Source organism: Perca flavescens, chromosome 4 (assembly GCF_004354835.1).
Source record: "Perca flavescens isolate YP-PL-M2 chromosome 4, PFLA_1.0, whole genome shotgun sequence".
NCBI lineage: Eukaryota > Metazoa > Chordata > Actinopteri > Perciformes > Percidae > Perca > Perca flavescens.
In genome coordinates, this window is record NC_041334.1 from 34442685 (window position 1) to 34457907 (window position 15223).

General features: G+C 43.0%; 1 protein-coding gene across 7 annotated transcripts in view; it reads left to right on the top strand.

Moving 5' to 3' along the window:
* sulf2a (sulfatase 2a) overlaps window positions 1-15223 on the top strand; it is a 51119-nt gene that overhangs the window by 28837 nt on the left and 7059 nt on the right. For all 7 annotated transcript variants that reach the window (XM_028576893.1, XM_028576894.1, XM_028576896.1 and 4 more), the window contains 4 exons: window positions 11257-11515; window positions 12264-12503; window positions 12619-12770; window positions 13831-14000. In XM_028576893.1, the coding sequence (XP_028432694.1) occupies window positions 11317-11515; window positions 12264-12503; window positions 12619-12770; window positions 13831-14000 (761 nt within the window). In that variant the 5' untranslated portion in view covers window positions 11257-11316. The remainder of the gene's footprint in view (window positions 1-11256; window positions 11516-12263; window positions 12504-12618; window positions 12771-13830; window positions 14001-15223) is intronic.

Here is a 15223-nt window from a genome sequence, read left to right on the forward strand (position 1 = left end):
AAACAGCCATCACTCAGCGGGCTGCCCTGTCCACCAGCTTGCTCACTTGTTTCAGCTGTCAACCTCTGTCTCAAAGGAGCTGGCAATTGTGCCGCTCTCTCGGAACGCACCACAAATGGCTTTCCCATACAAACCTCAATAGGACAGGAAAGGCAAGGACACTCGCAGAATGCAAAGCAGGCGCATTTCCCTCTGACATCAGAATAAACCCATCTGAAGTGAAAACAGCTACGTATTTACAAAACACCATTGACAGTTGCTTATTCTCTCCATCTTAAACCCCTGGAGGTGGGGCTGTGGGGGGGAACCCAAGTCAGGGACAATCAGGGCTCTGTTTGTGTTTTCTCTAACACCTCCGTTTTCTCTTTGGGCTCTGTTGGAGCGTACTGCAAGGATGCAGAGGAGGAGGGGTAAATGCCGTGACCCTGCTGTGGACCCTGACTGAAGCCCCCCAAAAAACCTGCAGACCACCACGCTAGCCCTACATGCCGAGCGGTTGCTGCTGGGAAACAGAGAGCAAAAGCAAAGTGGACGTGTGAAGATGAAAGCGAAAAGGGGCACCTTAAAAGATGGAGACCGAAATCAGTCACCTAACCATGCTCACTGCAGCATTGTTATTTGTGGTGTGGCTGCATTCCAAGCTCATTATGAAGAATATCTTCACTGTGTTAGTTTGTCAAACCTGAAGGAGACAAAACGGCAGGCAGTAGCTGTGTGATGTCCCACTAGTGCTGCCGGGGCCAAACAATTTCAGAACAATACAACAATGCTATGTTCTTCATTTCCTCCAGATTCAGAGATAATTAGCCTAACTGCTGTTCTCTCCTTTTATGTTCCCTTGTTGGAGAGAGAAGTTTGAAGTCTGATACGCAGAGTGTGGGTGTGTTTGTGTTTCTGTCTGTCGCTTTGCCTGTGTGTGTGTGTGTGTGTGTGTGTGTGTGTGTGTGTGGGGTACATTTATAGTCAACAGAACAGACCCAGGGAGTCTGTCAGAGCTCTTTGTTCTAATGTGAGAACACATCATGACTGGGCCTTTTGTCTGAACTGACACCATCATACAGTCTATTTCTTTTCCTAACTATCTCTCTCTCTCTCTCCCTCTCTGTCTGCCTATGTCTCTCTCTCTCTCTCTTCCTCACCCTCTTATTTTTTCCACCAAACTATTCACCCGACATCCCATCGCTCGCACCATTCAAGAGATAATGGGCCCTGTGGATTATAGAGTTGCAGAGATAGAGATGATTTTTCTTCCCTGTGCCTGGACCAAGCTAACTATGGCCCCATTTCCACCTGGTATTATAATCACATCTGAGTAATCCAGTCACAAGTAGACAGCTCTAAGTACAGATGTAAATGCACCCAGGACGCATTGAGGATGCATTGAGATCCAATTACTCAGACCACATTAGAGGTGGTCTGGGCCACACGTGGCCACATTTTTATAGCAGTGTGTACGGGAAAGTGTGGGCCACATTATGGACTGCGTACTCAACTGTGAGCAGAACTATGCAAGTATTTCTCATGTCACAGAAACCACTGAGAGTGAATCGTGCATTTTGGATGTTATTATCATACTGTCGGTGATGTGTCACTGTTTTTGTTCCAGTGCTGCCTGCTCTTATATCACAGGCTGTCTGGAGCTCTGTGCAGCGCAGTTGCCTGGAAAAGGTATACAATAACCTTACTGTATTTTAAGTTTCATAAAACCCCCTCAGAAATTACGAATATGAATGATATTACTACAGACAGGACTGTTCTTGCGTCGCAACTTCTCCTTTTGCTATTTAGTAGTCTTGCATTGCCAGACTTATCTCCACAGCACTGTGTCATCGCTGGAGTAAGTTAAAAAAAAAAGTGCATCTAAGATAAGTTGAGTTGTGTGTGTGTGTGTGTGTGTGTGTGTGTGTGTGTGTGTGTGTGTGTGTGTGTGTGTGTGTGTGTGTGTGTGTGTGTGTGTGAGAACATTTGAGAGCTTTCCAGCCAGAACACATCACTGCTCACCCTTTTTCTCAGAGCAACAGACTCACTGCAGGATTAATGATGTGTTAAGTACTAAGATTACACTCATTCATATTTCACTGTATGGGCAGCACATTCCACATGGAAATAAAGGTTAGGGAAGAATAGAACGTACAAGAAAAGAAACACACCAATGTAGAGGCAAACAGTTTAACAGTAATTGCAGAAAGAAATGTTTCACATGAGTCTCCTCATTGCACCACAAATCTCATTTTCTCACTCCTAAGTCTAACCACTGCTCTTTGTGTCAGCGTATTCAAACAGAAAATTGCTGTGCAGGTTCTGACTGTAATCTTAAAATGTCTGCAGAGAACCTAGCTTATCGGAACCTCAGGGAAATCTAAATTAAATCTTCCCGGTGAATGGGATCAGCCCTCTGTATTATCTCTTGTCATTCTCAACTATTAAAGTTAGTTATTAGGAACTACATTTGTCAAAGGAATGTCAAGGCTATATGTTAAACCAAAGAGCAGTTGGAGAGTTATTGAATATGATTTCAGGGTTATCAGCCAGGCACTGAAGATTTTGAAGCGACAGTGATGACCATTAAACAAACATTATAAGATGTTAGTTTAGAGATCATTGGTAGACTCTTGACTCTTTACTACACCTCAGGATTTACATAGACTGTCTATTCATGTATATTGTGTTATTACTGATCTACATAACCAGACCACTATTTGCACTAACAGTATATTGACTCTTCACTACATTTCAGCATTTACATTGACTGTCTATTCATGCATATTGTGTTATTTCTGATCTACATCACTACCTAGACCACAATTTGCACTTACTGTATTTTGACTCTTTACTACATCTCAGCAGGGATATAGACTGTCTATTAGGGGTGCACGATTCAGAAAATTTTACGTTTCGATTCAATATATTGGGCTCAAGATTTGATTCAGAATCAATTTTCGATTCAAAAACGATTCTCGATTCAAAAAACGATTCACAGTATGTAAATGTAGTTACTTTTCCCATGTGATTGAAGTAGACATACAATAAAAAAAAAAATATTTTTCTTTTTTTTATTAAAAAATATGAATCGGTAGAGCTTGAATCGCAATTTCAATGTGAATCCATTTTTTTGCACACCCCTACTGTCTATTCATGTATATTGTGTTATTACCATATTTACTTACACCTCACTTTGCGCCGGCTTTGTAATGCCTACTTAATCTGTACTTTATGTAGCCTATTGTATTCTGTATTCTTGTATTGTATTGAATTTGTAACTGTATATTGTCTTGTACACTTATGCTTTTCTTGGCCAGGTCGCCATTGCAAATGAGAACCTGTTCTCAATGGCCTACCTGGTTAAATAAAGGTTAAATTAAAAAAATAGAACAGATCATGTGGGGCGCAGCTGTACTACCAGGATGCTTAAAGCCCCTGTATTTAGGAGACTGTCCTCTCCAGAGGAAAGACAGCATTTGTTGGTAGTTGGAACATCTCAAAAGTACCCATTTTACATTTCGTACCAAAGTTGGAGGGTTCTTACAGCACAGAGGAAAATAAAGGGGTAGGTGTTGAGATGAATGATAGGCACACAAAGCCTTTGTGTCCTGAAAGCAGGGTTTTGTTTTTGTCATTCATTATGAAACTCTTACCAACAGTTCACATTTACCAATTACCCTTCAGCCATGATGGCCACAGTTTGGTTTAGAAAGGGGTTGCTTGTAGTGATGAACCTACAGAGAATTATCCCCTGTATCTGCAGCTCCCCTTGGCTTTACATAACTTTGTAGCAAATTTCACTCTTATTGCATTGTTTCCAGCTGCAGCAGGCATCTATTTTCAGCAAAAAAAGCTTTAAAAACCCACTGTACACTAGCTGCTTAGCACCACACAACTAACAGACACAGTTAGTGACTAGCTTTTAAACATAGTGGAGCATTTAGCAGTTAAAGAGACAGATATTTTCCTCAGGAGTTGGAAGAGACCAAAAACAGAGCTAAAAAGAAAGTGAAAATTGGACTTAATTCATCTGATGATATGTCAATGTTGTGTTCACACCTTGCTGACCAAAAAAAAAAAATGACATTGCTATTTATTGCTTTATTGTTATTGCTTTTTTGACCATACCTCAACTACATTTTAGGGTCAAATGAACCGGAAATGCCAAAGAACATAAGATTGACGAGCCTGATTGAATATAATGATTTTACGGCTCTGTTTTTCCCAGATTCTGGAGGCGTAGCAAAGATTTGCGAGAAGATAATGATAGATGAAGGATGGCAACAAACCATGGGTTCTTATTATCATGAAAAAAGCATTCCATACTGTTGAGAATTGCAAACCCCTCCTTTCACCGAGACGCACACTCGTAGGCATGCACGCACACACACACACACACACACACACACACACACACACACACACACACACACACACACACACACACACACTTCTTTAAGAGAAAGTTACTCTCACATAGATGCATGCCGTTGCAGAATTTGCATCTGAATGCAAACTTTTGTTGGTAAATTCAAGGGTTCTTGGAGATTTTGCACATTCTGTTCAGAGCTAGGCAGGCCAATGGGAACAAAGTCACACATTAGCAAAGCCCTGCCAGCCTCAATTATGACCAGAGGGATTGGCTTGATAGTGTTGCAGCGGGCCACATTCAGAACTGGATATGTCTATTTAAACTTTCCTGGCCACATCCTTTATGTTTTCCTTCACTAGAATACAGGGGATGGCAAATTCCTGCATCAAGAACAACGTGGAATACATTTGGAGGTTCTCTGCTACCTTATTCTGTTTTATTTCATATGGAAGCCTTGGTCTGTGAATCTAGTTTTCATGTTTGGGAAGAATCCATCTGCAGTGGAAATGCTCCGGCTTTGTTCTCTCCAGACTGTATGCCTAGAGGTTCTTTCCCTTTCTCACATTTTCTCCATCTTTTTCTCTCCAACTCTCTCACAACATTCGTGATAGTGAATCCAGGAGTCTGGCTTCAAGCTTGTGGGCTTTCTCCTCCATATTTTATATGCGTTATGAGACACAGCTGATTAAATTGCAAGTGTTTGCCATGACTCGCCCTCCTTCAATATGTAATAAATGTTTTTTCCTCGGTTTTCTCATATTCTGTCTGTGTTTCGTGTCTTCTCAGGGGGCTGCAGATTGGTTGAATCAGACTTTATGCTTGTTTCAAAGCCCACCGTGTTTTATTTATAGGGAAAAGGACCTTAACGCCTTTGCAAAGTCTTTGGAAGATTTATCAAGCTCTCTCTCAGCTTCCTCACTGCCTCACTTGAACTGTGATACTTAAAGTACAGATGCATGTTGTTGGGCAGTGTAACATATCTGTCTGTCGATGTGGTGTGTGTTTTCATCCTTCCAGTCTTGCAACCGTCTTACCATCATGCCCATGCTGTGACATGACCATCTCTGTTGTCACTGCATTTATAATTCAGCCTTATCAATAAAAGATGGACAGCATTAAGTTTTTATCTGGGGATGCAGTGCTGCTGTCTCTTAGAGCCTCTTTACAAGCGAATAACTGAAGAGCAAAACTTTCCTTCCCTGTTCTGACTTCCAGGCATCACTTGGCATTAGTATAACCTTAGGTGATCCTTGTTCTTCAAACATGCTTTTAGAAGCTTATTCCGTCTGTGATCTCATATTCTGCTAGCTTACTCCCCAGCCCTTTCACTCGAAGCCCCCCAGCCTTTAATGGCTTTTGCTGAGAGTTATATTTCCCCATGTTGCCTTGTGCTTCTTTCTAAATGGCAAGAATTCCTCTTACAGTTAGTGTTGTCAGGCTGTATTAGCAATGCCATTTTGTTGTTAACTAGTGGAAATAAAAGAGCTGATTTGGGCAGATCTCTGTCCGGAAAACAAGCTCTAAATCATCCAAATTTACAGAAGCAACATGGCTTGCCTTTGCATTATGAATGTGTAAAACCATCATGTTGGTCATGTTGTTGGAGATAATGGCTTCTGTCTGTTTAGATGTTATGGTTTCCTCTCTTTTTTTTTTTCTTTGCGGTTTCATGTAGCATCTGCCACCCGGAGAGATAAACAATACGGGTAGATAAAAGAGAGAGGGAGAAAGCAAACGGGAAAGAAAGGACTGTATGTGTCAGTTAGAGCTGATAAAAGCCTGAAAATCCAATTAGTCCTTAGTATCACGGGGAAGGAAGAGGCCTCATGGGACTAATGTCAGAAAATATCCACCACCGTGGAATGTCAATAACACAACATTTACCTACTTAGCTATTGATAGATCAGTGTGTAAAATCGAGCTGAATGTGTTCTTGTAAATCAGGACTATATTTGGTACCCTTTCCTGATGGGTTTTGCCCACATCAGTTTTTTTTTTCTTTTTTTTTTAAGATCAATTTTGTATTATTTTTATATTTTTAAACACTTCAGAACAAACTAACACAATTGAACAAGAACAACAACCCTCTCCCACCCCCACATCAGCTTTTTGAACAACTATCAAAGGGAAGTACTGTACCTTTCACACCACAAACCATTCTAAAAATGGAGCCAATGGCAGAGGACCGTCTTAATTTGAGCATACTAAATCCATTCTTAATTCACTGTAGGTGCCCTGGAATCCATTTTGGTGACAGTGTATTCACTGCTTGTTGCAGACAAAGCTAGTTAAATGTGTCATTCTTTCACCAGGTTTTTTTTCTTCTTCTGGATTTCCTCGTTGCTTGTGTCTTGTTTTCATCCTGTGCCAGAAATGAAAGAGGCCTGTAGGCAGAAAGGAGCAAGGACGATTTCAAACAGCACAGAGCGCTGGGTCAGAGCTCATGTGTTCCTCCGGGGAGGAACCACATGCCCTGGGAGTAGGAAACCAGAGCAAACACAGCTGCTGTTGCAAAGACTTATTTGCGTGTGCGTGCACGCAAGTATTCACATGCACGTCATGTGTATTTGCTTAAAGGTCCTATGACATGCTGCTTTTTACGAGCCAGTCCCACAATGAGCTTTCCTTAGTACGTGCCATTTCTGTGTCTGTAGCTTTAAATGCTATTGAGGAGGAGAGAGAGGGGGGGGGGCAAGGTGGAGGGTGGGGGTGTGGCCTTGACCAAATGCCATGCTTTGCTCGTTTGCAAGCCATGATGTCTCTCTCTTTCTCATGGGCAGACCAAATTCTCTGGGTGGGTAAAGCAGAGAAAGGGGAGGTAACCTTTCCCCTTATGATGTCATAAAGGGAAGATTCCAGATCGGTCCACCTATCACCATTTCTAGCCACTGGGGGACCATAGGCAGGCTGGGGGAACTCATATTAATGTGAAAAAAAAAACTCATAAAGTGAAATTTTTAGTGTAACATAAAGTGTGTGCGTTTTTTGAAAAGCAAGACCATGGAGGAGGATGGAGGACATGTGTGGGTGTTTGAGAAAACCTTAAAGGCAGGGTTGGTAACTATTTCCAACAACACTTTTTATATATTGTTTGAAATGGTCTTTACACCCCAACAGCAATAAATAACTTATGCGCTCTGAAAAAGTAGCGAAAAAGATCTTCTGTAGCTGCTGTAATCCTGTAAAAATGCCCACCAATCACTGCCTAGCAGCCTGCTTGGAAAGAATAAAATGCCTCCTTGCCCCGCTGCGCGTACTCTACCCCTCCTGTGTACGAGCCTGAGCTCAATACGCGTCGTCGCTAAGAGTAGTCATGTTTGTTTTAAACATTCGGTATGATAATTTGGGGTGTTTGCTTACCGATGAATGAGACATGAGACAAAATTGTGTTCCTTTCTCTGCTCTGAATCAGAGCCCCGAGGGCAGGAGGAGGGGTTAGACAGCGCCCCTTTAAATCTCGCTAGCTTTTCAACATTACCAACCCTGCCTTTAATGAGCACAATCTGGACAACAACATAGACCAGAGAGGAACAGGGAGCTTTGTCTTAGACAGAGGAGTGAAGTTTTTTCTGTAATCATCTCTTCTCTTAAATGTTTAGTATAAACTTAGCACAAAAAGTAAGGAAATTTGTGTTTGGTAGATTATTTCTCTGTGGTAACAATGCTTTTGGGCAATAACTCTTATACCCTTGGAAAGCCTGTTTAGTTCCCTTACAAATGGTGCCCCATTTGTAAGGAACATGCATTTGTGGGATGAGCAGCAGCGCTGAGTATGTGGGTTGCGCCCATGAGAAATCTTCTCTGCCAATGCCAAACAGCTTATTCTGCCATTGACTCGTTGGGTGTTTGGTGGATTGGGTGATTGAAGTTTGAAGAAACAAGACATATTGGCAATTGAACAATTTATTCATTTCACAAACAGGAGCCTCAGTAGCGTGTGGAAGAACCATACACAGCCACGACAGCCTGGCACCTCCTCCTCATGCTGGTCACCAGCCTGGCACCTCCTCCTCATGCTGGTCACCAGCCTGGTCACACACTGCTGTGGGATGGCATCTCATTCTTCAACCAGCATTTGTCGCAAGTCAGCCAACGTGGTTGTGTTGGTCACTCAGGCACGAACAGCACGTCCAAGCTGATCCCACAAGTGGTCAATGGGGTTGAGGTCAGGACTGCTGGCAGGCCATTACATCCTCTCCACTCCCATATTCTGGAGTTAGTCTCTGATAAACCTCGCCCCTGAGCATTGTCATCTTGGAGGATAGAGTTCGGTCCCAGACTGTGGAGATATGGGATTGCCACTGGTTGCAGAATCTCATCTCTATATCTCTCTGCATTGAGATTGCCTCCAATGATGACAAGCCTCGTTTTTCCAGTGAGGGAGATGCCGCCCCACACCATCACGCTGCCTCCACCAGAGAAGATTTGGCAAATTTTTCATGGGCGCAACCCACATGCTCAGCGCTGCTGCTTATCCCACAAATGCATGTTCCTTACAAATGGGGCACCATTTGAAAGGAACTAAACAGGCTTTCCAACGGTATAACATTTATTGCCAAAAAGCATTGTTACCACAGAGAAATAATCTACCAAACACAAATTCCCTTTATTTAAGATGTATTATTCTTTTAAGAGCTTCATCCTGTCTTTCTAAGTCCGTCAGTTGTGTATGTGTGCATCCAGGCGCGGTTGCATGTGTGTATCTGTTTATTTGTGCCTGCTTATCCCCACATCTAACTGTATTCCAGTCGGGTTGCTGTTAAGGAGGAGTTGCAGTACCTACAGACATAGGCTGCCGTTGTGTTGTTATTGTCTTCATCTTCTGGCCACATACTCCTTGTGGACTCACAAATGCATACACACACATGCCTAAAGCCCCACCTTTTTTACTGACAGTGGAGCATCTCAGTGGGCGCACGGATGCTCCAGCTGCTTGTAAAACTGTGTTTATGATTTTGGTCACAGAGGTGTATTTCTTGCTGCTTTAATTATGCTTCATTTCCACTGCATGTTTCTGCTTGACTCAATTCCACTCGACTCACTCAGGTGCTTTTCTCCATTTTGTTTCACACTGCGGATAGTACCCCATAAATGTAGGCGGAAGTCTTAGCTGATCGTCATAGCGATGCCAAGTAAAACTGCCGTGACATTGTCTTTGACGCGACACAGCTCACGTTACTCGCTCCGTCTAGCTCTCGCTGGATCAGTTGCCAGCCAAACAGAGGAAAGTCTGCAATTCGTCAATTGATCACAGTGTGGTTTTGCGGGCTGCCATTTGAATAAAGTAAATAAAAAAATTTCTGGTAGTGGTCGGGTTGACTCAGTGGGTAGTGCACATATACTTAGGGGTTTATGCCTTGACGCAGAGATCCAGGGTTCAAATCTGACCTGTGACGATTTCCTGCATGTCTTCTCCCTCTCTCTCTCCCCTTTCTCACCCAGCTGGCCTGTTAAATAAAGGCGGAAAAGCCACACAAAAAAGAGATTGCTGGTATTATATTGACAGTGGCTTGGCTATTTAAAAATAGCTTTGTGCAGGATATCCCATGTCGCGCTAGTGACAATTCTCTCTGACCAGTTAGTGTTATAATGAAAGATATGTGGAATAAAATAATGTCTTTTTATTTAGCCTATTTTCATTTAAAAGTAAATGTGATAAAAACAATTGTACTCCCGAAGGTTTAATAGTCAATGTTTCAAAACAGGTTCTTGCTTTACCTGCTAAGATGTATTATGTAGTGAACATGATTGAACCGTATGAATCTAAAGTAGTAAAGTAACGACCCTCACGCTTTGTTTGCTTTAAAATAGTCAGGTACTGCTGCTACATGTTTGCAAGGGACTATAACTGACAGTTGCCATGATAATCTCAGAGGGATGTACTTTTAATGAAGAAGAGTTATTAGAGAACTAATAGGATTGTAGTGTAGTTTTGGTGAATTGCATGTAGAGATTAATTATGAAAAAGCTCTATTGAACACGTACTTAACTCTAATTATTATGTTAAACTTACAAAGGAGAGCAGAATTTGCAATTTTCTGCACGTCTAGAGGCAGTTTACTCTTATTGACCTTGGTGATATTGCCACATTAATATTAACTGCTTACCTTTTGACAGATACTTTCATATGTTTCTGTTCCACACTGTGTGCTCACTAGGTGAAATTTAAAGTCAGTGTTTTCGGGCGCCTGGGTAGCTCACCTGGTAGACTAACGCCCATATACAGAGGCTCAGTCCTCGTCACAGCGGCCGCAGGTTGGGTTCTGACCTGCGGACCTTTGCGCCATGTCATTCCACATCTCTCTTCCCTTTCATGTCTAAGCTGTCCTGTTGAGTAAAGGCCTAAAATGTCAAACAAATTCTTAAATTAAATCAAAAAGTCTGTGTTTTTTTCCAAATCTTTAGAACTGAAGTCCTGCTCTCTCTTCACATTATCACTCTGCTCATTGACCCCTGTCTTCACTTTCCTCCCCTCATCTCCTCTACCCCCCCATACCTCCTTCCACCCCACCTCCCCCACATCCCTCATATCCACTCTAACCCTCTCAGGGGGAGGTGGGTTCTGAGCTGGCCCTGGGCCCGGGCCCATTAGTCCCAGCCATGTGCTCATCACCAGAGATCATTACCCCCAGCCAATGACACCACTCTAATGCATCATTAATGATTGATTAACGAGCTGAGCTCAGCCCAAACGGGTGCATTTGTACGGAAGAGCACCCTGTAATGGCTGCACAAGGCTTGCATCTGCTATTCTTCCGTGTGTGTGTGTGTGTGTGTGTGTGTGTGTGTGTGTGTGTGTGTGTGTGTGTGTGCGCGTGCGCGTGCGTGTGTGTGTGTGTGTGTGTGTGTGTGTGTGTGTGTGTTTTATTCTTATCAGTCTTGCTCTGTGTCTTGTCTCTCAGGTTGAGTGAGGGTCCTGTGTTTGAAACGAAGGACTGAGGAGGTGACTACAGGGTAGCGTGATGGCAGGGCAGGGGCTCTCTGCCCCTCTCCTTCTTCTTTTCCTCCTTCTTGTCCTGGGGGAAATCCTTCTTGTGGCCCAGGGTTCTGGCTACCTGTCTGGATATCGCGTCAGGACTCGCCTGCAGAGGGACCGCCACTTCCGCAACATCCGACCCAACATCATCCTGATCCTCACTGATGATCAGGACATAGAACTGGGTAAGACATTTCCCCTCATTAATCCTTATATACTGTATGTGAGTGCTTACTGTGTGTTTGTGCATCTGTCTCTCGCTCTGTTTGCTTTATGTCCATGTCCCATGGGTATGGGTATTCTCTCCATGTGTATCCAACAGCATCAGCAAGTGAAAGTCAGCCTAATGCTGCCTTTTGGCACCACAACAACTGGCCCACTCAAAGTCATGTGCTTCCTTTGCCAACTCCTCCAATGCTGGCATGAAATGAGGGCGGCCTATGGCTTCCATTGTCTGGGTTCCAAACCCTGGCCATCTCCCTTCCCGCTTAAGTCCTTTAGCAGCGTATTGGACTGGAGTGGCTGCATAATGGCCTCTGTGACATCTTTTGTCCTCCTGTGATCGCTAGTGAGAAGACTCCCATTGAAAAGCAGGAATTTATGGTCAAGCATCTGTTTTCCCAAACAATCACCATCAGCATGAAAAGCTTTTAGTACACAGGAATCCAAATGGGTTACACTTTACCAAAAAGATCTATTCCCTCATTTACTTTCTCCCCTTCTTTTTCTCTTACCCTGTCCATAATGGTTTTTGCTCTTTCCCCCTTGTGCCCTATATTTATATTTTTCACTCTGTTTTCTTCAACCTCTCTTTTTTCTCTTCTCCAATCGCTTTATATCCTCCTGCGTCCCTTTCATTTCACTCCTCTGCCTTTGAATCTCCTTTCACCCTCCTAACCCTTCCTACAACCCCCCACCCCTGTTTTCTCCCAGGCTCAATGCAGGCCATGAACAAAACTCGGCACATCATGGAGAAGGGCGGCACGCATTTCTCCAACGCTTTCTCCACCACGCCTATGTGCTGCCCGTCCCGATCCTCCATCCTGACGGGGAAATATGTGCACAACCACCACACCTACACCAACAATGAAAACTGCTCCTCACCCTCGTGGCAGGCCCACCACGAGCCACACACCTTTGCCGTATATCTCAACAACTCTGGCTACAGGACAGGTGATTGCCTCAAGTCTGAACCATGACTGACAAAAGTAGATTCAAACAGGTCCATTCACAGATGCATTAAGCTGGTGGACCAAACTTAACATACTGCTCGCCTATTCCCTCTCAGCCTTCTTTGGAAAGTATCTGAATGAGTACAACGGTTCCTATGTGCCCCCTGGCTGGAAGGAATGGGTAGCACTGGTAAAGAACTCACGCTTCTACAACTACACCCTCTGCAGGAACGGAGTACGAGAGAAACACAGCGGTGACTACTCAAAGGTATTTATTCAGTCCACCTGAGAAATATATCACATTTACCTAAAGCTGTCACAATTGTGACATTTTAGTTTATTAATTGTCTTATTCTGTTCATTTTACACCACATAGTGTTGCTGTTGTGTTTGGCTTTGCAACTAGACCAACATCCATTCTGTTAATTCCAATGATGCAATTGTTGGAAAAGGAGTGTGATTAATTTTAAACAGTTTGCTTTAGCAATGTTTTACCCACTGCAAAATGATTTATTTAAACTTGCTCTAAAACTGTTCAAAACTGTAGGCCGACCGAACGTAATGAAAAAATGGTAAGACAGTTAATTAATGTAGAAGGAGGCTTGATTTTATTTTAAAAAGTTAATAGGCAACACAAAGTCAGTTTTAATGCAGCATTTAATCAAAGAGAAACTGAAACCTTAACTGTACATTTGCTACTACTAGACAGATTTACTGTTCATTTCTTCTCTGCTCCAGTCACCAGCAGCTGTCTGCTCTGAGCGCATCCACCATCCTTTAACACCATGTTTTCATCCAAACATTTGTATGGGAATTATCTAATTAGAAACGCTGCATGGAATCGACAACTCCAGCATACCTTTCCCCAGAGCTGTCAAACGCACTGCTGCATCCTTATCGACACCAGGTTGACAACCTAATTACCCAGCTGATGGAACCGCATCTAATTCAATTTCTATTTTTGCCAAATTTGTAACAATGGCTTTAAATTCCCTTAATCGTGGAATCCAACAATTATGCAAAATAACGATTGACGAGGGCGATTATGTCATAATTCTGACACATTCACAGAATGATTGCATGCATGAAAGTAAAATTCAAACAAAGATTTTTTTAGATTGCTTTGAGATAATGCAATTATCCATACATTTTAAGCAGCTAAACACATTAAATAAACATACGTTATGAATCTGTAAATGTATTTTGACACACACCAGGTCTATTAATGGGCACTGGCCCAGCATAGTGCTGAAGGTTTTGACATTTGCTCTTTCACTCCCTCTGTCACTCACTGAGTACCTGATGGACAATGTCTGCTTGCTCCACAGGACTACCTGACAGACATCATTACCAACGACAGCATTAACTACTTCCGTATGTCTAAGAGGATGTACCCTCACCGTCCTGTCATGATGGTCCTGAGCCATGTTGCTCCGCACGGTCCAGAGGACTCCGCTCCGCAGTACAGCACTGCCTTCCCCAACGCATCACAGCACATGTAAGAAAATAAGTGCTCTATGATAGAACCCGCTATATGATCAACTAAGCGGTGAGCTCCAGATTGTTATGGGATACTCATCTAGTTCGAACGGGACTGGCTTTGCTCATTTAATATGTACTGATTTGGTTTATGTTGGACAAAGCAGACAAACACAAGTTTTTTTTTTTTTTTTTTTTTACATTTTCATGCATCCACAGCTATTTGCTTGCATATGAGTCATCCACACGTTCACGCTTCCTTTCATTTGACCCAGAATGACACAAATTCCATAATCCCAGCTCGATCTTATCTTCCTCAGCCTGCAGTATGCTCTTGGCAGCTCTAGCCCTCTCCATACACAGCCAGTGTTTCACTCCAGTTTATTTGGCTCATATTAGTTTTCCATCTGTAATGAGCACTGCTAATTTGTACCGGTTTGTCAGCCATGATCAAAGAGAGGCATGAATGATGTATGTTTAATGCATAGGAAATTATTTCGGCACAAACACACACACACACACACACACACACACACACACACACACACACACACACACACACACACACAAACACACATAGGCGCACCTGAACATTTCAGCCTTTGTCTTCCTGACCCTCCATGCTCCTGACTGGCTGTCTAGTGCTGCTGGCTAATGCCAGGCCTGATATTGGCTTCAAGAGACAGATCCAAGCCCAGTAATGAGACTGCAGTTTCTGCCCCTTCTCTCCAATCCCCTCACACCCTTCTCCTGCTTCATCTAATCCCTCCAGTATCATTAACCTGTGCCATGCAGGCTTTACACACAGACCATTCTGGAAATTCAGCCCTGGTGTCTTTGTACTGACTTTTAATTGCTCTTTCTCCATAAATTTGCTATCCCTCGGGTGATGTTTTCTGAGGGCGCTTCTGTGGCTATTTTTTTCACTCGATCCCCCTCTGCCCTTATCAACCAAATGAAGAGAGAGAGGCAGTAAAAGTCCTGCACCACTCTGGTGATAAACCTTCTTCTCACCTCAGCTCCTTGCAGACACGTCTTTACACTACATTAGATTTGCCACTGTGGACCAGGCTGTGAGACATTAACATTTCTTAAAAGTCCTATCGATCCGCTTTAAACGTTAAATACATTTTCTTCAAGGATCCCATTAGCTATTTAGCAGTGTTTATTCTCAAATAATTAAAGTTCCATATAGCCCGGAGTTAATTATTGATCAAACTCTGCTCACTGTGTTCAGGCCAA